Below are 23,177 nucleotides of genomic sequence, written 5' to 3'. Positions count from 1 at the left end.
CAGACTCCCAATTTGCTTTAATAGTTGCGTTTTGTTACTGCAATGGACTTTTCTTATTCTCATTCCCATTCTTGGGTTTAGTCAGATCTCACTAAAGTTGTTTAGTGTATGAGATTTTACATTTGGGGACAAATGGGTTAAGTAAATTGAGGGCAGTGTCTAAATGATACTACTTTAGTAGCAGTAAAATTGATCATAGAACAATGTAAATCATGTCTCTGTTAGAAAAGGTTTTAATTTTGTAAAATGTGATGCTAAAGTCTTTCTAATATTTGCCAGTGACCAAGTATCAGCTGCAAACATGAAAACAAGAAGGTTATCTGCACACAGGCTCCCATACAGTTGCTCCAAACAGACTGTCAGGATTAAAGACAGCAGTTTATGGTGAGAGCTAAATATTTCTTACCACTGCCACAAAGATGCACCATCTTGTTAAGCCACATAATTTTATATTTTCTGCAACGTTCTACAAGATGAACAAACTCAAACAAGAAATGTTTCTAAGGCAGATTCATCCATTTCAATTAACAGCATTTCTGGAAGATTTTGTAGGAAAGCTCTAGTTTACTACATATAGGCACAATAATCCTATAAGCAAATATAAATTGCACAAAGCAGTCCATAAGCCAAGATCTGATAACAAAACACAATTAAAAATAGTAAATAAGAATCATATGGATTTGGACATCGTTAGATGGCTTTAATGTTTGCTTGATCTTTGAAAACAGTTATCTTCAATAACTTGGACACTTTAAATAACTGATGCTAAATTAAACTGTAAACATTTTTCAAAAAGTTGTCTTGTAGTTATGGCTCTCCATCATTTTGTCTGTGTCTACTTAGGGCTCTACATCTGTGCACTTCCTCTCCTTTTCAGCTTCCCTACCCTCCTGAACTGTCTGCTTTCCCCACAGCATACTGTACAGGGATCAAAGTCATAGCTTCACTCATTATAATTCACTACGCAACCTGAATCAAATAGACAGGTCAGCCAAATTGAGAATGCACTGTTTTGAAAATATTCAAATACAATTAAAATAAAATCAACATAAAAATCCAATGCCCTCACTAAAGAAATAAAGTAAATATATTTGTTTTGAAATAAAACACTGCACTTAACTTTTCATATATGACCATTAGATCAATTTCATCAAACACTTTCCTCTTACTCAACATTATGTTCTTAGTTTTTTCTATTGCTTCAGACTATCCTTTTCCTTCGTGTGTAACATAAACCAGAGACAGCTGAAAGGAACAACCTCTTTAACTATGTGTTTGTGTTTAGCATGATGGTTCCTCCACAAATCTGAAGCTTCTGTTCCAGTTTTATGACATTAAATATTAAGACCCTAGAATTAATAATGAGGGTTGACAGCTCAGCTCTAGTGTCACGGAGGGGTTCTTCCTTTGTCTAAGAGTCCAACAGTGCACATGCTCAGTTGCGGGGTGTTGCTGTTGTCAGGGCCTCCTGTCCCTGGATGTCACGGTCGATGAATAAATTGCTCCTGTGCCGTCATCACATGAGTCTGAGGAATCGCTTTCCAAATGGGCCATGTAGCGCACAGGCCCCGGCTGGTACTCCTTGATCAATGTTGTATCAGAAAATCGGGACTGGAAAGCAAGCTGAAAAAGAATGAAACGTCATGCAGTGCAATAAAGGCGTTATTTTAGGGACATAGTTGGTCGGGCTTTAGGTTTTTCTACCTAAAGGGTAACGCGTGAAAATGTCAAAAAAATCATTACAAATAAAATATATTATTAAAGCAAACAAAATGAACAGAACAACAGTTCCTACAACAATGGTCTCTTAACCCTTTTAACAGTTTGAGAATACTTTATTGGGGATTTTGAAGAACTGTTGAGAGGGCATTTTTGATCTGGTGAAAAGGGGAACTGGTAACATTCATGCATTGGAGTCATCTTTCCAATCTGCAAGCCACATGATTTTTTCTGAAAGGTCACCTCAAAATAAAATGATCAACAAACAACAGGAGGAAATAATCAGGAAACAAACGATAAAAAAAATTTAAAAGAAAGTGTCCTAATATGAAAAAAACGGAAGAAATGTTGAAATGCACAGTAAAGAAAGTAATGTATTACTTTCAAGGTCAGGGTTAATAACAGACTAATTTATTGATGGAGCCACTGACAAGACATCAAAGCTACACCATTCATGAAAAAGCTTTAGATGTACTTCGATGTTGAAACTCAAGTTAATTTTGGCTGAAATACTTTAATCTGATCATCAGCATGATGGGATACTGTTAAGTACTGTGTTGACGTGTGTTTTTTTTGGTAACATTATTATTAACTGGCTCAACAACAGGGTGCAGCTGCAGACAACTGTAATAAGCATAGATATCTCAAGGCTTTGACCCCGGTGCTCGCTGGAAGCACGGAAATCATACTGATCTACCAAAAGGCAAGCCATAGATTTCCTGTAGCCTAAAGCATGCTTCAACAATTTTGGTTCAGTGAATGAAGATAAAGTCAGCTTTTGAATTTCTGTATAGAAAACAATTGACATTCAACTGATACTGTTTGATGAATAGTGACAGGGACAGGAAATAGAGTTTGTGTAAATTTGCTGCTAATATTCTACTTGAGCCCCCTCAGCCAGGCACTGGGCTCATGTTACTGCGGTCTTGCTGTGACATTTATTACAGACAAAAAGATGGAAAACTTGTCCTTGTTGTCAACAGGCCTTAGTCAAGGGGACTAGCCTTCACTCAGGAGACTCAGCATGGTAAGGCAGTATCTGATACAGTCCAGGTCCTGCTCACGGTGGTGAGAGTCAGGAACATCACCATATAAAGGGTGAGGACCCTAATGATGAGCAGCACAATGTAGTCACAATATTGTGCCTTTCTGCCCTATTGTAGGCTGTTTTCTTCCTGGAATGAGAAGAGAGTCAGGTAATATGGAAGATGAAACAGCTACTACTGTTGATTCAGGTGGGTAGCAGCACAGAGGACTTACAGGGCTGGTGGTCTCGGGACAGAGAGACCGAGTGAGGAAGATGCTGCAGGCAACAGTGAGAGTGGTGTAGCATGAGCTTTGGAGGGAGGTGGGTGCAATAGCAGAAAGAGGAAGTGTGAGGTATCAGAGAGAAGATGGTGGCAATTATGGAGGCAGAGTGTAGAAGGTCAATGACCTTCTTCCTATATTGCTGGGCATTTCTCCAGATGACTGAGAATGAATCACACAATTTTAATGACACAGAAGGAGTCCATTTGGCCCATCATGCCTCCACCTAGTGCCTAGTGCCAATTTCATGCCTCTTCCCCATATTCCTGCACACCATTTCTATCTAAATAATTATCCAATATCCTCAAAGTTTGGAGAAGATTTGTAGCTCGGGTGCTCATGGTTCTGTTCGCCGAGCTGGGAATTTGTGTTGCAGACGTTTTGTCCCCTGTCTTGGTGACATCCTCAGTGCTTGGGAGTCTCCTGTGAAGTGCTTCTGTGATCTTTCCTCCGGCATTTATAGTGGCTTGTCTCTGCTGCTTCCGGTTGTCAGTTCCAACTCTGAGAACAGCCAGGGAATTCCTAGAGGCATGGCACTTATCCACAGATTCTATCAACAAACACATCGACCTGGACCCAATATACCGGCCACTGCAGCGGACAGCTGGAATTGACAACCGGAAGCGGCAGGTACAAATCACTATAAATGCCGGAGGAAACATCACAGAAGCGCTTCACAGGAGGCTCCCGAGCACTGAGGATGTCACCTAGACAGGGGACGAAACGTTTGCAACACAAATTCCCAGCTCGGCGAACAGAACCACAATATCCAATCTCCTCTTGAATGCCTCAATTGAACCTGGCTCCCCCACATTTTCAGGCCATGAATTCCATACCCTAACTATTTGCTGTGCAAAACGTATTTCTCACATCATCTTTGCTTCATTTGCATGTCACTTTAAACCTATGCCCGTTTGATTTCCTTTATTTTACGAGTTGGAACAGCTTCTCCCTATCTACTCTATACAGTCCACCATGATTGTGAAAACCTCTATGAAATCTCCTCTCCAAGGAAACAGTTCCAATTTCTGCAATCCATCCTCATCATTTCTCAGTCCTGGAACCATTCCTGTAAATTGTTTCTGTGCTGTCTCCAATGCATTCATACCAGCCTATAATGTGATGCCACAACTATATGCAATGCTGCAGCTGAGCTCTAAGAATTGTTTTATGCAAGTTCAACATCACTCCCTGCTCTTGAACTCTATGCCCCTGTTAAAAAGGCAGAGAATGCTATATGCTCTATTAATTGCTCTCCCCATCTGTCCTACCACTTTCAATGATCTTGGATAAACACCCAAGTCCCACTGCTTTGTACCCACCCCCCATTAAAATTCTGCCCTCAATTTTTTATTGTCTTTCAATGTTCTTCCAGCTAAAGTGCATCAACTCGAACCTCATCAGCCATCTACCTGTCCATTCCACCAACTTGTCAATGTCCTTTTGGAGTTCCACACTATCGTCCTCAGAGTTTACAATTTTTCCAAAGTTTAGTGTCATCTGCAAACTTTGAAATTGTCTCCAGCACACCAATATCCAGATAATTAATAAATATCAGAAAAGGGCCCCAGTACTGACTCAGAGAGAATTCCACTACAACCATTCCTCCATTACTCTCCCTTTCTTATCCCTCTGCCACCATCTTTTTCATTCTATGGCCTATACCTTTTTTCACATGTCAGTATCAAATGCCTTCTGGAAATCCTACATATACTACATCAACAGTGTTAGCCTCATGAACCCTTTCATGTTACTTCCTCAAAAAACTCCTTGGTTTTATCCCAAGTGGCAACCTCAGAACAGTTTACCATGGTCTGGTGTCATGGACTCTACTGCCGGTCCTGAGGGATGAGGAGTTTCTGCTTGTGCATCATTCCAAACAGCAGGAGCTCCAGGATCCTGTCCACAAAGTAGGGCACGAGTTTCCCCATCTGCCAGGTCTGAACCCTGCAGGGGCATCTGGAATGAAAACACTCATCCAGATTCACAATGGTGTGGAAATCGCGTGTACACATGCCTCAGGAGTGGGAACAGCAAATAATGTGACTGGTTTGGCAAGATTCCATGAAAAGCTTCAATGCAATTTGCACTTAGAGTCATAGAGATGTACAGCATGGAAACAGACCCTTCAGTCCAACCCATCCATGCTGACCAGATATCCCAACCCAATCTAGTCCCACCTGCCAGCACCCTGCCCATATCCCTCCAAACCCTTCCTATTCATATACCCATTCAAATGCCTCTTAAATATTGCAATTGTACCAGCTTCCACCACATTCTCTGGCAGCTCATTCCATACACGTACCTCCCTCTGCGTGAAAAGGTTGCCCCATAGGTCTCTTTTATATCTTTCCCCTCTCACCCTAAACCTATGACCTCTAGCTCTGCACTCCCCGACCCCAGGAAAAAAACTTTGTCTATTTATCCTATCCATACCCCTCATAATTTTGTAAACCTCTACAAGGTCACCTCTCAGCCTCCAACGCTCCAGGGAAAACAGCCCCAGCCTGTTCAGCCTCTCCCTATAGATCAAATCCTCCAAGCCTGGCAACATCCTTGTAAATCTTTTCTGATCCCTTTCAAGTTTCACAACATCTTTCTGATAGAAAGACGACCAGAACGGCATGCAATATTCCAACAGTGGCCTAACCAATGTCCTGTACAGCCGCAACGTGACCTCCCAACTCCTGTACTCAATACTCTGACCAATAAAGGAAAGCATACCAAACGCCGCCTTCACTATCCTATCTACCTGCGAATTGTAAACTATAAAATTGAGCCCAATGTGTTTGATTCTTAACTGCTCTCTTAAATGGCATGGGTTCAAGAGCAATTACTGGCCTTGCCGGCAATGCCAGCTCTGAAAGAATGAATTAAAATAAAATGCTACATCTAGGAAATAGGCAACTATGACCTGGGTATCACTTGAAGATGTGTTATTTAAATACACCCTTTTACATAGCATGCCAATAAGGGAAACCTATAGTTGTTTCTAGGCTACACAATATGATGGCCCCTTGTTGCCCAATCTTGTTGTGTAACATGTGATTTCTTTGATGGTGAGATATGATGGTCCCTCCATCATTGGCAGTTTATTAAATGACCTTGTAATTTTGGCTTGTAGCAGCACTGAAGGATTAGCTGGGTACAATATACGTGGGTACAATGCCAGTCAACAGTTTCAATTTTGTGGCAGTTCTCTCACCTGACAGGAACCCTGGACAAATGGCATAACTGGACATTTAACCATTTATCTGGTGTTTCAGTTAATATTAAGATATGAGGGGGAAAGTGATGCTGCAGATCAGAGTCGAAGAGTGTGGTGCTGGAAAAGCACATCCGGTCAGGCAGCATCCCAGGAGCTGGAGAGTTGGCGTTTCAAGCATAACCTCTTCATAAGGAATGCCCATACCTTATGAAGAGCTTAGGCTCGAAATGTCGATTCTCCTGCTCCGCAGATGCTGTCTGACCGACTGTGCTTTTATAGCACCACACTCTTCGACTCTTAAGGTATGAGGAAATTGTTCTACTTTATTCAACTTCACAGTTTTAATATGCTGAATAAACTTACTTAATACATTATAGCGGTAGAGTAATACTTTAACTTATGTACGATTATTTATATATAAATAGACAACCATATTCTTTAAAAGGTTTTTCACATTTTGTTTTACTACAACCACAACAGCTTGTAAATAAAATCTCTTAAACATAGACAAATATCTCAAAGGAATCACAGGAATATCAGCAAATAAATTTTGACATCGAGATGTAGGAGGAGGTATCAGGAGAAGTGACTTAAAGTTTGGTTAGAGAAAGATATTAAGAATCATCTTAAAGGGCAAAAGAGAGTTGGAGAGGTTGAGAAGCCTAGGAGAGGGAATTTGAGAGCTTAGAGCCTTGGCAGTTGAAGGCACAGCTACTAATGCTGTAGCTGCTTGTAGTTACTCCTGCCAGGAGATCTGCTCTCATGGTCTGCCATGCTTGTACACTTTGCACCACCCACACACATCCAGTATAACCAATCTGTGACCTCCATCACCAACTACACCTATGTTGACTTCTCTTTCTACTATCCTCACTTTACCCTCTAGAGGAGATCTGTGTAACCATTCAATTCCGATCAAATGGTCAAAATACTGATACTTTATTGGATGCCACTTAGTGTCAACCAGACCCTTTAGTCCAACTCACCTACGCTGACCATGTTTCCCAAACTAAACTAGCACTATTTCTATCTAAGCCTTCCCTATTTATGTGCCTGTCCAAATGTGTTTTAAATATTGCCTGCATCTACCACTTCCTTTGGCAGTTCATTCCACACATGAATCACCCTTTATGTGAAAAAGATGCCCCTCAGGTCCTTTTTAATTCTTTCTCCTCTTACCATAAAATTATGCCCCCTAGTTTTGAACTCCCTTACCTTAGGGGTGAATATTTGGAATCCTCTATCCCAGAGGGCTGTGGAAGCTCACACTTTGAGCATATTTAAAGTAGTGGTTGATACATTTTTGATTATCGATAGCATGAAGTGTTATGGGACATTGTGGGTAAAAGGCATTGAAGTGTTCACTCAGCCACGATTGCATTAAATGGAGGAGCAGGCTCAAGGGGCTAAATGGCTTATTTATGTTCTTTGTAATAGACAACCTTAAAGGTAACAAAGTCAAGAAAGATGGTTTCATCAGCAGATGAGTTGAGACAGAGACATATTCAGCTGATGTTCTGGAGGTGGAAATAGGCTGATAGTACAGAATGTGGCTGGAATCTGAGCGAAAGGTCAAACATGATACCATGGTTGCAATGAGTCTGAAACTGCTGGGGAGAAGGTGGATTTGGTGGAAGGGTCTGGAATTTGGAAGGGTCTGCAGACATAGACTTCTATCTTCAATATCAATTTGTATCTATATCTAAATTCTAACCCAAGGGCTACAGTACAAGGACATGGAAGTTATGTTGCAGTTATACAAGATCCTGGTTAGACCACATGTGCAGTACATTGAGCAGATCTGGACAGCGCACCTTAGGAAGGATATACTGGTCTTGGAGGGGGTGTAACATAGATTTACAAGAACAACACATTATGAGAAGGGATTATACAAATGAGGCCTATTTTCTCAAGAAATTAGAAGGTTAAGGGGTGATCTGATCAAAGTCTTCAAGGTAGTAGAAAATTATTTCAACTAGTTGGAGATTCTGGAAGAAGGGAACATAGTATGAGAATTAGGACCAGACTAAAGGTTGGTAGATGTTTGGAACTCGCATTCACAAATGATGCTAAATCAGCTGTTAATGCTAAATCCGAGATAGATAAACTTTTGTCAACCAAAGATATTAAGGGATATGGATCAAAGGCAGGTTTACAGAGTTAGGCCACAAAGCAGCTACGATCTCATTAAATAGCAAAACAAGCTTGAGGAGCAGAATGGCCTACTCCTGTTTTTATGTTTCTATACTTTTGAGGAAATTTCTGCTCATTCAGAATTGGATGACAGACAAGGAGTCTGATATTTTAAAGATAGTGAAGAGGGTTGAGAAGTGGAGCTGTCTGTTGTCATTATACAAGTGGAAACTGGTATAATAAAACAAAGAACTGCAGAACCTGGAGATCTGAAACAAAGACAGAGATTGCTGCAGAAACTCAGCAGGTCCGGCAGCATCTTTTGAGGAGAAAGAAGAGTTAACATTTTGAGTTCGGTGACTCTTAGTCAGAAGATATTGCCAGATCTGCTGAGTTTCTCCAGAAATTTGTTTATGTTTGGAACCTAGTGCTGTGCTTTCAGATAATGTTATTTAGGGGCTAACACACAGATGAGAAATTTGAAAGATCTAAGGATAGATCATTGGACAGTATCCAAGGTAATGGTGCAGGAATAGGAAATGAAGCTACTGACCATGATCATCAGGTTACATCTGGATGTTTAAGAATTGGACGAGTACAGTCCCACTCACCTGTGCAATGGTAGACAAGTAATAAAGGAAGTTAGCTTGGTCATTTATGTCAAAGACTGCTTAGAGGTCAAGGAAGACAAGGAGAGACAGTTTATCTTTGTCACAATCCAATATGAAGTCCATTGTAACTTTAATAAAGGCCATTTTGGTAATGTGGCAGGGGCAGAAACCTGATTGAAAGGGTTTAAAGAGAGTTCCAGGAAATGTAGGCACGCATTTGAGTAGTGACAGTATGTTCAAGGATGTTGGAGAGGAAACCAATGTTGAGAAACCAAGGCTTGAGGTGATGGTAGTTGGGCTCAAAGGAGAAAAAGATGCCACAGGAGTAAGGGGACAGACCAAGGTGGGATTTGATGATAACAGCCGCGGTAACATTGTGATTGAGTAGCAACTGCTACGAAGACGTGGTCAGACAGGAAGGCTGCACTTTGGAGAGTCCCTCACCAAGCCTCTGCCAGATTTGTGTTAAGTTTACAATGTTGATGTGGTGAGCTCACAGGTAGCTCACAAGTGAACAGAGATGGAGAGAGAGAGAGAGAGAGAGAGAGAGAGAGAGACAATGACAGTTCGTCTGCTGGCAGAGTCCACATGATCAGGACTCGATGAGTTCGACGGAGGTTGGCAAGATTATTTCTCAGCGAGAGTGCTTGGCAGGAATGCTTGTGTGGATGCTGCTTGTAAGGAGGCCGAGACATGGGTTTGAAAGGTCCGTTCAGTGAATGACAAGAGAGGCACAGAGGGAAGATACAGGCACATGCCTGAAATATCGACTCTCCTGCTCCTTGGATACTGCCTGACTTGCTGTGCTTTTCCAGCGCCATGCTTTTCAACTCTCATCTCTGGCATCTGTAGTCCTCACTTCATTCTTATCTAAGAACTTGTCAAGCCTGATACAATGACAGAAGAGTGTACGAGAGACAAAGAGGATAAAGGGTCGGGATACGAATTTTAGAAGGCAAGTAAAAGATAATTAACACTTTAGAAATGAACATCCTATTGGCTGGCTGGCTAACCACGGTGCCATCTTCAAACCCTCTGTACTGCATGACATTGCAGCTGGAGTTGATTGGTGCAATTGCAGCTAAACAGAACAGAATCACAACCATCAGCCAGCACTGTTGCAGTCTGACTAATTTTGATAGTGTGGCTGAATGTCTATGACTCATACACTGGTGGGAAGGAAACAACTGGCTGCTTCAAATATTAACTTCCTGTAGCTATTTAAAGGGAAAGTCTTGCAGCTACTTAAAGGGATAAAACAATAGACTTTTCAAGTTTCAAACTCAGGAGGTTTGTGGTAAAACACAACTTCTGCAGGACTTGCAAAGCAATTCTTCAGGATAAAATTAGGAAAGGAAGGAAGCCATATTTTTAAACTCAAATAGCAATTGCCACTGATCAGTAAAGTTACCTGTAGAGATGTGAAGTTCAGCTGGCCCCATGTTTCCCTGTCCAATCCAAACACAATGGCATTGGCCAGTCCATGGAGTGGTGCAGTAATAACATGGAGGAGTGTCAGGACAAAAACAGGATGACTGGGATCAAATGCATTGTGCAGCCTAATGTGAGAAAATAGAACAGAAAGTAATAAACAAATGCAGTTTTCTTATTTTAAAATATAACTAAAAATTTACAAGTACTAAATTACCCTGTCAATTTGCAGCTGCATTTCACATCAGAAGGTTTTGAATGTATTTCAGTATAGAGTGGCAGAGAATTATACAAGCCAAAGAAAAAAGTAGGGAATATCTTCCTGGATTTCTCGGTGGGGTGGAAATCAGGACATTTGATGCAAATCTTTGCATGCAAAAATTCCACGTAATTTTCTGGTTTTCACTGTGACCAGGAGATCCAATACAGTTCTGCACAGATTAAAAAAAAATCTCTGATTATCTCAATTGAACTGAAATTGTGGCTGAGAACAACATCCATCAAGCACCATGCTAATGGTTCTTATGGGGAGTTGTTCTTCTAAAGCAGGCTCATTCCGGGATTAGTGCGAGATGGATCAAAGAATAGTTTAATAGATGATAATTACTGCAAGGTAGGAACATGGGAACAAGAATAACCCAGTCAGACCCTCAAGTCAATTCTTCCATTCGATTACATCATTGTTGATCCACAACCTAACTCCTTACCTCCATTTACCTTGACTCCTCAGGTTAAGAAAACTCTGCCATTCTCAGATCTAAAGTTAACAATTGATATTTGTGAAAACTTACATATGTGGTGGTAGACATTGAGAACTCTGCCTGGATTGCCTATATTGAAAGATCTGTATTGTTCCAGGGCATCCCTGGTGCTTGACCAGCCATGTTAAGTTCACTAATTAAATCTGCGAAAATTCACCTTCACTGGAGTCTGGAATTCTCTGTCTACTTCAGATCACCCTGCAGACTGTGGTGCTAATGGTTAGGACGCACCTAGCTGAATAAGCAACAGGAAGCTCACCACTAATCTGTTCTGATTAGCTAGGAGAAAGTGAGGACTGCAGATGCTGGACAGCTGGAATTCCTGAAGAAGGGCTTATGCCCGAAACGTCGATTCTCCTGTTCCTTTGATGCTGCCTGACCTGCTGTGCTTTTCCAGCAACACATTTTTCTGTTCTGATTAGCTACATGATTAGCTGATTAAACTCCAGAATATGCACATTTGGGATTCCTAAACCTCAGCTCAGCCAATATGCACCCAAAGTTATTAGATGTAGTCTAAATTTCACAGAATCGTGAATAGAGACCCTTAAGCATTCTAATGGATGGGTGCACATCACAACAAAATAAATAAATTAGCAGATAAACAGGCCTTGAGCTTTACAGGTTTAGGAGAACACATATGAAAAACATAATGTGAAACAAAGTTGTTCTAAGCTATTGTAAATGCTGATATTGTCTGAATTTCCAATACGTTACTGCAATATTAAAATACATTCTGCCTAACAAATATTTATTATTTTCCATGTTCACTTTTGTATTTCAAATCAAATGCAGAGTATCTACAGGACTCCTAAATCAAATAAACAGTCAGCCTAACCTCAAGGCCACAGCAACTCAAAGGACTATATGTCATTTAGTCTGAATGAATTGATGCAGTGAATCATAGAGTGAATGAAGCTACCAGGGGAAATGGACATTGCCAGAAGAAAACAAAGTTAAAAATCACACAACACCAGGTTATAATCCAACAGGTTTAATTGGAAGCACACTAGCTTTCGGAGCGACGCTCCTTCACCACCTGATGAAGGAGCGTCGCTCCGAAAGCTAGTGTACTTCCAATTAAACCTGTTGGACTATAACCTGGTGTTGTGTGATTTTTAACTTTGTACACCCTAGTCCAACACCGGCATCTCCGAATCAGAAGAAAACAAGGCTTTTATACACTTTGGGGCTATCTTAAGAAGCAGAGTCATGTGATGGTTTTGAATATTACTTTTAAAATAAATGCATTTGTCAAAATTAATTGCTCAATGTATTTAATTTGTTTTAGAATAACAGATGTGATAGTGGTTATAAAAGTTCATTTTTTACTACAATATGGCAACAATATTGTAAAATATATTGCTACATCAAATTATTCCTAATTGCCCAATAAGTGCTGGCATGCTGACCACTACTCTCCATTTATAGATTTATCAATCTCAATCATAAGGGGATGTTTACGTGGAGCCTAGATATTTCCCCATATAAAGATAAATTGGCAATCTCTCATTTTGGGCACCTCTTACACACCTTATAACAGATATTGCATCTGTGCTGGATAAAACAAAGGTAAAAATTGCTAACTCATCTTTCTGGCCAAGACACGTGTATGTCACAGATAAATCTAATATGCCAGAAAGCAAATGCTTTTTTGAGAATGTTATACATTATTACTTTATTTCATCCAGTAAGATCCTTCCAGGCCTTAAAACTGAAACAGACAAAGGAACAGACGAATGGTTTACTTTCTGCTACCTACATATGTTAATCTTGAATTGGCTGAAAGAGCAAACAGAAATATCCCAATGACAGTCACTGAAGCATGACTTGTTGATACAGCAGCCAGACAATCTCTGTTCCTATTGAAGGAGATGTTTGGCTTCTACTTGGCAGCTCCATTCAGCAAGATTTCAAAGATTTGGATTTCAATATGAAATCAAACATAAACTCTGTCAATGCTATGCTATACTGGGGTTAGTGTAACCACATATTACACCATCATACCACCAGAAAAGGTATTTTTACTTTGTGGTAGGAAAGGCAAACAATTGGGCGGGGTGGCGACAGAAATATGTCTGCTTCCTACATGCGATCTCAGCAGTTAAACTCTAGATGTGAAGACTTTCTCAACTAGCCATCAGTTAAGGCTTTTTAGTGGTCAATTGATAGACACTTCAGAGCTTCAAGCCACCACTAGTCTGATTACCTGCAACCCCAACTGAGAGAACACAGCAGCCTGCCTGCCAGGTCAGGGGCTCCACTTTTTCCTATACTAGCGATAACTGGGGGCAAGCAGTTAACTGCTGAAAACCAGCCTCCCGCCCTTACCATGTATTCTTCTGATATCCCTTCCCTTACAACTCCCACCCTGTGACACCAATATCTTGAGTGAATTAAAAATGTCGTTGTTGAGGACATCAGTCTCAAAGTTAGAAAAATTCTCATGCCTTTGTTCTGTGAACTCCAGGGCTACCAATATTGAAATTGATAAATGTGCTGCACACAGAAAGCAAGTTCCATCTACAACCAACTCTATAGATGTTTCTGGAATGACATAAGGGTGATCAAATATAAAAGGCACCCTAAAAGAGAACCTTAGATTGCAGACCACCTCTCTTTGAGAAAATACTGCAGCTGAGGCAAACACTGAAACTTTGTTAGTTTCTGTGGATGTCAATGCCAAACTTGTACTGGACTCTTCAGACATGAAAAGACTCCGTGAAGATGATGAAATCACTTATAGCTTTGATGTTCTTGAGAAATAAGCAGTCTAACAGCAGAGGGGTTAATAATCAGGGAACACAGTTTTATGGTAAGAAGCAGCAGATTTAGAGGGGATATGAGGATTTTTTTCATCCAGAGGGTTGTGGAAATCTGGAACTTACTGCTTGAGGCAGGAACCCTCAAGACATTTAAGTATTTAGATGAGCATTTCAAATACTGTGCAATACAAGGCTGGAAAATGTGATTGGAACAGAAAGACGCTTGATGATCAACATGGGCAGGATGCGCTGAAGGGCCTTTTTCTGTGTTGTACATTCTCTGTAACACTACATAAATATTTACACATGAATTCCTAGTATGTTTACCTTGACTATTTAAAACGCTGACATACAAACATGACTAAAAATTAAAAAACAGCAAGCAAAGTTTCTGTGTTGTAGGAAAGTAGTTTCATTGTAAGAAGTCCATGCTCAGAATTAAATATTCATTTCTTCATTCAAGGACATGGACTGCATTACTTCAGCTGGTTCAGAACAAAGAATGAGTAGGTAACTCACTTCGAGTCTAGGCACAGGCCAATTCAATCTTTCACTTAACACTTTGTTAGAGCACAAAGAGAACCATAGAATTGTTACAGTACAGAAGGAGGCCATTTGGCCCACCTTGCCTGCACCAGGAGTATTGCCCAGTGCCTATCTTCTGCCTTTTTCCCATATTCCTGCACATCATTTCTATCTAAATAATCATCTGCTGTCCCTCCTGAAGCTTCATTTGAGTCTGCCTCCACCATACTCCCCTACACTTTGAGCCACTCCCACAAAAGGATGACAATGAAGAAAATTAGAAGTGAACAGGGTACTGTACAGAAGTACTTTTAACAAAATGTAAATATAAAATATGAAGGGGCTCTTGCGGTGTGGTGGCAAAGCCCCTACCTCTGGACTAGAAGTTTCAAGTCCCTCCTTATTCAGAGTTGTGTAATAATATTCCTGATCAAGTTTGTTAGAAAATATCTATGTAAAACATTAACTTATTCATTAGCACCACTACCCAGTGAGTCATCTGATAAAACGCATGAGTTAACATTAAATCTGCTGTATTCTGTGCTCAAGCAGATTGTACCTGTCATGTTTATCCATTTACGAAAAAACTTTACCTTTATTAGCAGCAATCTAATATATTTATAACTTATTTCTTGTTCCTTTAACCAAAACATGAAAAATACATAGAGTTATAGAGATGTACAGCATGTAAACAGACCCTTCGGTCCAACCTGTCCACGCCGACCAGATATCCCAACCCAATCTAGTCCCACCTGCCAGCGCCTGGCCCATGTCCCTCCAAACCCTTCCTATTCATATACCTATCCAAATACCTTTTAAATGTTGCAATTGTACCAGCCTCCACCACTTCCTCAGGCAGCTCATTCCATACACACATCACCCTCTGCGTGAAAAAGTTGCCCCTTAGGTCTCTTTTATATCTCTCCCCTCTCACCCTAAACCTATGCTGACTAATTCTGGACTCCCCCATGGAAAATATAAATCCTGCAAACATTGTCAATTAGTGAACAAGAACTATCAGTTTGACAAAGTCCCAAAATTGTGTTTATGACATTTGAATGTCTTTGAGAAACATAGCGTTGAGGTTGGGAATGGGTACAAGACAGGGTACTTAGCAACCAGAAGAATATAGGGAGAATCTTATAGGTGTCTGAGTAATGTGGGCTATCATGAGAAGTGGACATTCAGCCTGGCAAGGCCTACCTTGATACAGGGAGCACACCACTCCATCTTTTGCTGAGTGGCATGGTGGGGGGGGGAAATGTTTTCTCACTCGGCAGTGGCACGTTGCCAATTGAGGGGGGGTTATTGCTTGTTAAATGCCTTATTAATAGCCTACCTAACCTCATTAATATTTAGCTTCCTACCTTATCATACATGCCAAAAAGTTAGACACTGAGAATTCTCGATACAGAAGTCAAGCTTCAGCTCACCTCTGGCTGTGAGCTGCCAGGATCTCAGAGCATGACATATGGGCACCAGCCACACACAATCCTGGCCAATGGACACTAGCATTTGACCCTTGTCAACCTTCGCAACTATCATGGCATCTTTCTGATCCATTTTGAAGCACCGTTTAGGAAATACAAACCTACAATGCATGGCGGATGAGTAAATAGTATCGAAAGGCTGCAGTAAAGACAGTTTGCGCACAGCGTAGGGGTCCTACTCAAGGACTGGACAAATCTCCATCTCAGGGCTGCTCGATTGCTCCTTTAGTGCTTGCTCATTTAATGCCTACCTGCATACTTGCAGCATCCATGACTTACCTCGCCACGCCAGTTGGTGCACTGGCACTTCAGCCATAGCCAAAGGTTATCAGTACTGCCGGACCCACATAGACCGGCTGCTTGTCAATGGAGATTTGTCAGAGGTGAGGGGGCATACCCACAGTCATTTATCCACTGTCAGGGCATTCATGTATGTAGCTCAGTCCAGGAATGGGCAACAGTGTGCTCAAAGAGGAGAGCGGCAGCAATCAGAGGAGCTGCAATCACAGTGGTCGGGGATTGACAGGCTGCTCAGCAACATCAGTCAAAGGCCTGGGTGAATAGAGTCCTGCAGGTCCAACCGTCAATTGTTAAGGAGGGCGCAAGCGAGGCCAGTAGGGTAAGCAAGGGGATCACTGAGGTGGAGTAGCAAAGGCTGGAGTGGGGAAGCAGAAGCATTTGTGGAGGTGGGAAGAAGGATGGCAATGGTGGTGGTGGTGGTGGTGGGGGGGGGGGGGGGGAAAGCTCCAGGTATATGGGAGGGCATGCAGTACAGTGTCAGAAAGTAAAGTACAGTGGACTACCAGAAAGGGGTTATTGATAGTGACCACCACTGTAATCTCCACAGTAGGAGTGCTGAAGAGCAGGGTGGGCTTCATTAATGTATAATGTCAGAACTCAGGGGTCAGGTAATGGAGTGGTGATGACCTAGTGGTATTATCGCTAGACTATTAATCCAGAGACCCTGGTAATATTCTGGGGATCTGGGTTTGCATCCTGCAATGGCAGATAGTGAAATTTGAATTCAATACATTAAAGAAAAGTCTAACATTCAGAGTGTAATGATGACCATGATTACAGGAAAAACCCATCTTGTTCACTGATACCCTTTAGTGAAGGAAATACGTCATCCTTTCCTAGTCTGTCCCACACATGGCTCCAGACCCACAGTAAAGTTATGATTATAATGGACAAACACTGCTGGCCCAGGCAGCAACATCCATGTCCTGAAAATGAATTAAATAAAGGACAGTTGGAAGTCCAAAGTGGTAGCCCTCCACACTGGAGGGGATGGATGGAAATGGATGAGAGCACAGGATCTGCCTCTGTTGGACATTAGGACAAAGGGCAAATACATGAAACATGTTTGCAAGCTCCAGTTACATTTCATTTGGAATTATTCCTTCGGACACGTGCAATTCATGCAGAGCGACCACGTTTAAATGCCAAATGTTGGTCACAGGCAGACTGCACCACACCACTAATTTTAATTAAACTAATATTGTCACTTCAGTACTGCAGAAGCTAGTAGCAAAAACTCAAAAGGACGTGAATGCTGGCCAAAAGCATCCTTCAAGTGTGGCACTTCCAGTTGCGGGACGAGGGAAACATGGCTGCAACATATGTCATGTAAGTGTGATGACAGATGAATGCAATGAAAAGTGGGATGACTGATGTGGGTCTGAGATGGAAAGGGGGTCAGAGACAGTAGACACTCCCTTTTTGATGTAATGTGTTGGTCACTCAGCCAGTGTGGCACCTTCACTAAGTTGTGCTCTGACCAAGGCTGTAGTGCAGCAGGCGACAGCGTGAGGAAAGGCCAGTTGCACAGCTTGCAGCTGTCTGCAGAGGCCCTCCAGTAGTCTGCACAGAGTCACCACAACTGGAGCAGGCTGTGAGGTGATGTGATAGATGCTGAGAAACCAGGGGAACGGGAGCAATCGTCTAATGAGAAGAATAAGGACAGTGAGCTGCAGGAAGCTCTCCTTGCGCATGACAGAGCTCAGCTGTGTCAGTCCTACAAGGCAGACAGGACCTGGTTAACACGCAGTTCCAGTAGATGAGAGCTGGGTGCAGCAGACCGTCAGGGCCCGTCAAGGTCAAAATGCCAGCACATCATTTCAATGAGCGAGTGAATTGCAGCCTTTTCACATTTCCTTTGTGCTCCCCTTTGTTGGCTGTCAATAAAATTATCCAATTGCTTGCATGTCTGGGATGTTACCCCACTGGGCAAGGATGAGATGTGGGTAGTTGCTAGGCAATTAGAAAAGAGTACCAGGGACTGAGAAAGGTGTATCTAAGGGCATGTAAAGTGTGCAATCTGGTAGTTAAACAGTAGAGTGGTAGAATGGGATTTCATGTGTGACACAGGGTCAGCTATGTACCATGTCCAGTGTGGCTTTGTGGCTGCTGTACCACTGAATGGCAATGCCAGATTACCTACATTTATCTGAATGAGACGGGAGGGACATTTGAGAGGGGTAAGTAGCTAAGGATTTTTAGTTAACAAGATCTGGTGAGAGATCTCACTAGGTCGTGTAATGAGAATTCCTCCAAAAAGGTCTACGTGACTGCACTTAGCCACAAAAAGAAGATCCAGCCCTATCAATTTTATTGATATATTAAACCTTTTTCTTTGCTTAATCAATTTTACTTAAGCAAAAATTTGCCAATTTTGGTATAGCACAGTTAACCTGCTTTTGTATAAATTGATTCAGAAACTGGTAAAGGTATTTAGCTTGATGCCAATTCAACGGTAAGGTACACAAAATACCTTTGCAATTTATTCCATTAGAATCTAGTACTTGCGACCTATTCAGTTTGAATCCATCAGCTTTGGAGGCAAATTTAAAGTGGCATGAGGAGGTGGAAGTCTTTACTTTAATGTAAAACTGGATTAAATAAATTCAGGCATATTTGCATGCTCTGCATTTTAATTCACAACGGTTGTGAAATTTTAGGATAAAGCTGTGCTGCAAATAAACTTCTAGATGGTGAGGAGAATTAATATGCAGTTGATATAAACTAATAAATGGAATGAGATGACAATAAACAGCATCAAGCTCTTGCACATGTGCACAACACAAAAACTGGATGATCAATAGTGCTGACTGTCGTTTCAGTTCAGAAAGTGAAATACACATCTATTTCTGACAGACCACCTACATGTTTAAATTAGTTTTTTTGAAGTTAAGTGCCTGGCCTTTTGTCAAGGATAAACTGCCCATTTTCAAAATGTTTGCTTGGGTTTTACTTTCTAAGTCTGAGGTACTCAAAGTACTTTGTTATTCAGATCAAGAAAAAACAGTCATAATGGTACAGCCCTTCAACAAAATAGCAGGCTTGGTTAGTGGGAATGCCTTTCTTTACTTCAAGCATTGAAACATGTAACACATTTTCCTCTGGCTAATGAGATTTACATTTTACACACCGTGCTTTTTTACAACAGAGGTTGATTTGAAAATGTTCCAGAAATTTACTAACATTTAACAGCAGTGAAGCAGTGAGAGAACTGTAAAAATCATGCTATAATTTAAATGTCTCAGCTGATACAATTTTGACAATACTGCGTTGTACTTACTATTGCCCCTAGCAGCCTAACACCCAACTTTTACAAACATGAGGATAGTATGCACAGATGATACTGAATGGAATAACTTATTAAACCAACAAGGCATGGAAATTATGCTATGGCATCAAATAATATGACAGTTACTCTACTGTCAGATAGTAAACAGGATTCATCTAATTTGATGTGCATGCTTCACCCACTACTTCAACTTTAGTTTTTTTAATTTCCTTGACCTTAATTTTGTTACTAATGTCCAAATATCTGATACTCTCACTGTCTCTCCCTGACGCACATGCTTAATTTTACCCAAATTGCTGATTTATCTTAAAGCCATGCCATTTTCATTGCTGATTCTGAACTTGCCCTTTTTGAATCTTTCCATCCACATTACCCAGGGTACCTTTATCAGATTAGGATCTGGTCTTGTTGTGGGAAATGCATGAGATCCAAAGAGAGAGATACTGACTTTTGGGAGGGTTGTAAGATGTATAAAGTTACACGCGTAGGGATGGGCAAGGTCATGAAGGAATATAAAAACAAAGATGAAAAGTTTAAGCTTTGGAGATGCCGGGAGACTGAGCGTCAACATAGATCAGACAGCAATGAGTGGGTGAGTGTAGTAGTGTGGAATCAAGCACAGACAAATGGACAGCAGAGAATAAGATGTTTGAGTTTGAGTATGATTTATTGTGGTCACATGTACCGTGAAAAGATACGGTGAAAAGTATTGTTTTACGTGCTATACAGGCAGACCGTGCCATACAAGGAGCATCCGGGTAACAGAACAGAGTGCAGAATGCAGTGTTACAGTGGCAGAGAAGGTGCAGAAAGAGAAATCAGAATTAACATTTGAGAAGTCCATTCAAAAGTCTGATAACATTGCGCATGAAGCTGTTCTTGAATCTTTGGACATGTTTTCAAACTTTTTTATCTTCCGCCCGATAGATGAGGGTGGAAGAGAGTATAACGGGGGTGGGAAGTATGTTCATTATGTTGGTTGCTTTCCTGAGGCAGTGGGAAGTATAGATGGAGTCAATGGATGCAACAAAAAACAGAAATTACTGTAAAAGCTCAACAGGTCTGGCAGCATTTGTGAAGAGGACTCCGAGTTAACATTTTGGGTTGAGTAACCCTTTGTCAGGACTTATGGATGGAAGGCTGGTTTGTGTGATTGTCTGGGCTGTGTTTTCTTGTGGTCTTGAGAATAGCAGTTGGCAAATCACACTGTGATGCATCCTATCTGGATGCTTTCTATGGTGCATCTATCAAAATTGGTCAGATTCCTTGTGGACATGCCAAATTTCCTTAGCCTCCTGAGGAAGTAGAGACATTGTTGTGCTTTACTGACCGCCACATCGACATGGGTGCACCAGGACAGATTTTTGGTGATCATCACTTTCAGGAACTCAACACTCTCAACCATTTCCACCTCAGCACCATTGGTACAGGCAAGGGCGAGCCCTCCACAACACTCCCTGAAGTCAATGACCAATTCCTTCATTTTGCTGATGTTGATGGAGAGATTGTTGTCTTTAATTCATGCTCAGTCTCTCTCTTGCATCTGTCTCATTGTTTGTGGTCCAACCTACTACGGTGGTGTTGTCAGCAAACACGTGAATGGAGTTGGGGCAGAATTTGGCTGCATAGTCATGAGTATATTGGGAATGTCGTAGGGGTCTGAGTACACAGCCTTATGGGGCACTGGTGTTGAGGGTTATCATGGACAAGTGTTGTCCCTTGTTCTCGCTGAATGCAATCTATAGGTCAGGAATTCTAGGATGCAGTTATAGAGGTGGGAGCCAAGTTGAAAGTAGACATTGAATAGCAGCATCTGAGAAGAATAATACATTGAGGTTGTTAGCAGTTGATGTGTTGAGGACCAGGTGGAGTTTGGCAATTCTTTAAGAGATGGAGGTGGACAATCTTTGTGGTGGAGGAAATGTAGGCCCGGGGTCAAAGGAAAGTGTGAACAGTTTGGTTCAAGCTAACGTAATAGCTGGGGAGAGAGATGTAATTGATGGCAGAGGTGTTGGACTCTCTTAGTGAAATATATTTCGTAAAAAAGGGGGCAAAATTTCTTGCCAATTTCCAAGTATTTCCAGTTAGTATTGGGGCAACTGGAATTTTATGGCTTAAAAACTGCACAGGAGACCAACTTTGCTGGTTCCTTAGGATGAAATCTTCCTGGATCAGGAGATGGTGAAAGTGAAGATTTGCAAACATACAAATTAAGAGAAGTAAGCCATTTGACCCCTTGAGTCTGCTTCATCATTCAATAAGATCATAGCTGTCTGTTCGAGCTTCAAATGTTACATTCCCTCCACACCTTTGATTCTCTTGCCTAATGAGAAGCCAACTGTATTTTAGAAATCTTCTGAGACTGACAATTCCAAAGTTGCACAATTCTTTAAGATAAAAGAAATTCCCTCATCTTTGTCCTAAAAGGTTGAAACTTAATTTTTAAACAGTGTTCCCCGGTTCTGGATTAAGCCATAAGAGGAAACATCCTTTTCACACCGTTCAGGTCTTCAAAACGCTTCAATCAAGTTCACCCTTGCTCTTCTAAATTCCACAGGAAATACGTCAAGTCTGTCCAACCTTTCCTCGAAAGACAAATTGCTCCTTACTATCAATCTAGTAAACCTCCTCGAATTACCTCCAATGCATTTACAGCCTCCCTTAAAGAGACCAAAACTTCATTCAGAGGCTCACTGAAGATGTTGCCTAGTATGGTGACGAAATATCTGAAAACAAACCTTCCAGCTCAGTGAGCAAACCTAAACCCAGAGACCAAAACTGCACATTTTTGAGATACGATCTCACCAATGCCCTGTATAACTGAAGTCAAAAATCACACAGCACCAGGTTATAGTTCATCAGGTTTATTTGGAGGAACTAGCTTTCGGAGTGCTGCTCTTTCATCAGATAGTGCTTCCAAATAAGCCTGTTGTACTATAACCTAGTGTTGTGTGATTTTTAACTTTGTCCACCCCAGTGCAACACTGGTGCCTCCACATCCTGTATAAGTGAAGCATAACATCCTTATTTTTATGTTTAATTCCTCTCATAATGAAGAAGAGCATCCCATTAGCCTCAGTGATCATGTGACGTAACTGTATACTAACTTTTTATGACCCACACACTAGAGCACCTCAATCCTTCTACACTGCAGAATTCTGCAGTTATATTCTATTTAAGTGTTTTCTGCTTTTTTATTCTTTCTGTCAAAGTGAACAACTTCACATCTTCCCATAGTATCCTCCATCAGTCTTGCCCACTCACGGTCAATATCCACCTGCAACTTCCATGTGTTTTCTTCACAAAATACCCTATCATGGTGTCATTTGTGAATTTAGCTCCCTTAACTTTACTCTCCTTTTCTAAATCATTAATATAAATTGGAAGAAGTTGAGGGTCTACCAAAGTTCCCTGACAACTCCACTAAACACATCCTGCTGATTAGATAAAGACCCATTGTGCATGCTGTACTTTCTACCAACCAGCCAAATTTCTGTCCATGTATCAAATGTTATCCTCAACACCATGTGCTCCTACCTTGCACAATTACCTTTTTTGTCAAAAGCTATTTGAACCTGGAGAATTTGAGCCTGAAACCTGTGGCAAATTTAAATGGTGTTTACTGGTCACTTTGATT

The 23,177-nt window shown here is 41.2% G+C and overlaps 1 protein-coding gene across 4 annotated transcripts in view; it reads right to left on the bottom strand.

The window, feature by feature from the left end:
• Window positions 1-217: 217 nt before the first annotated feature.
• LOC140486245 (cyclic AMP receptor-like protein A) overlaps window positions 218-23,177 on the bottom strand; it is a 218,439-nt gene continuing 195,479 nt past the window's right edge. For all 4 annotated transcript variants that reach the window (XM_072585121.1, XM_072585124.1, XM_072585122.1 and 1 more), the window contains 2 exons: window positions 10,391-10,538; window positions 218-1,623 (listed from right to left, as the gene is read on the bottom strand). In XM_072585121.1, coding sequence (XP_072441222.1) covers window positions 1,459-1,623; window positions 10,391-10,538 — 313 coding nt within the window. In that variant the 3' untranslated portion in view covers window positions 218-1,458. The remainder of the gene's footprint in view (window positions 1,624-10,390; window positions 10,539-23,177) is intronic.

This window comes from Chiloscyllium punctatum, chromosome 15 (genome assembly GCF_047496795.1).
Source record: "Chiloscyllium punctatum isolate Juve2018m chromosome 15, sChiPun1.3, whole genome shotgun sequence".
Taxonomy (NCBI): domain Eukaryota; kingdom Metazoa; phylum Chordata; class Chondrichthyes; order Orectolobiformes; family Hemiscylliidae; genus Chiloscyllium; species Chiloscyllium punctatum.
This window is presented reverse-complemented; position numbering and strand designations above follow the sequence as displayed.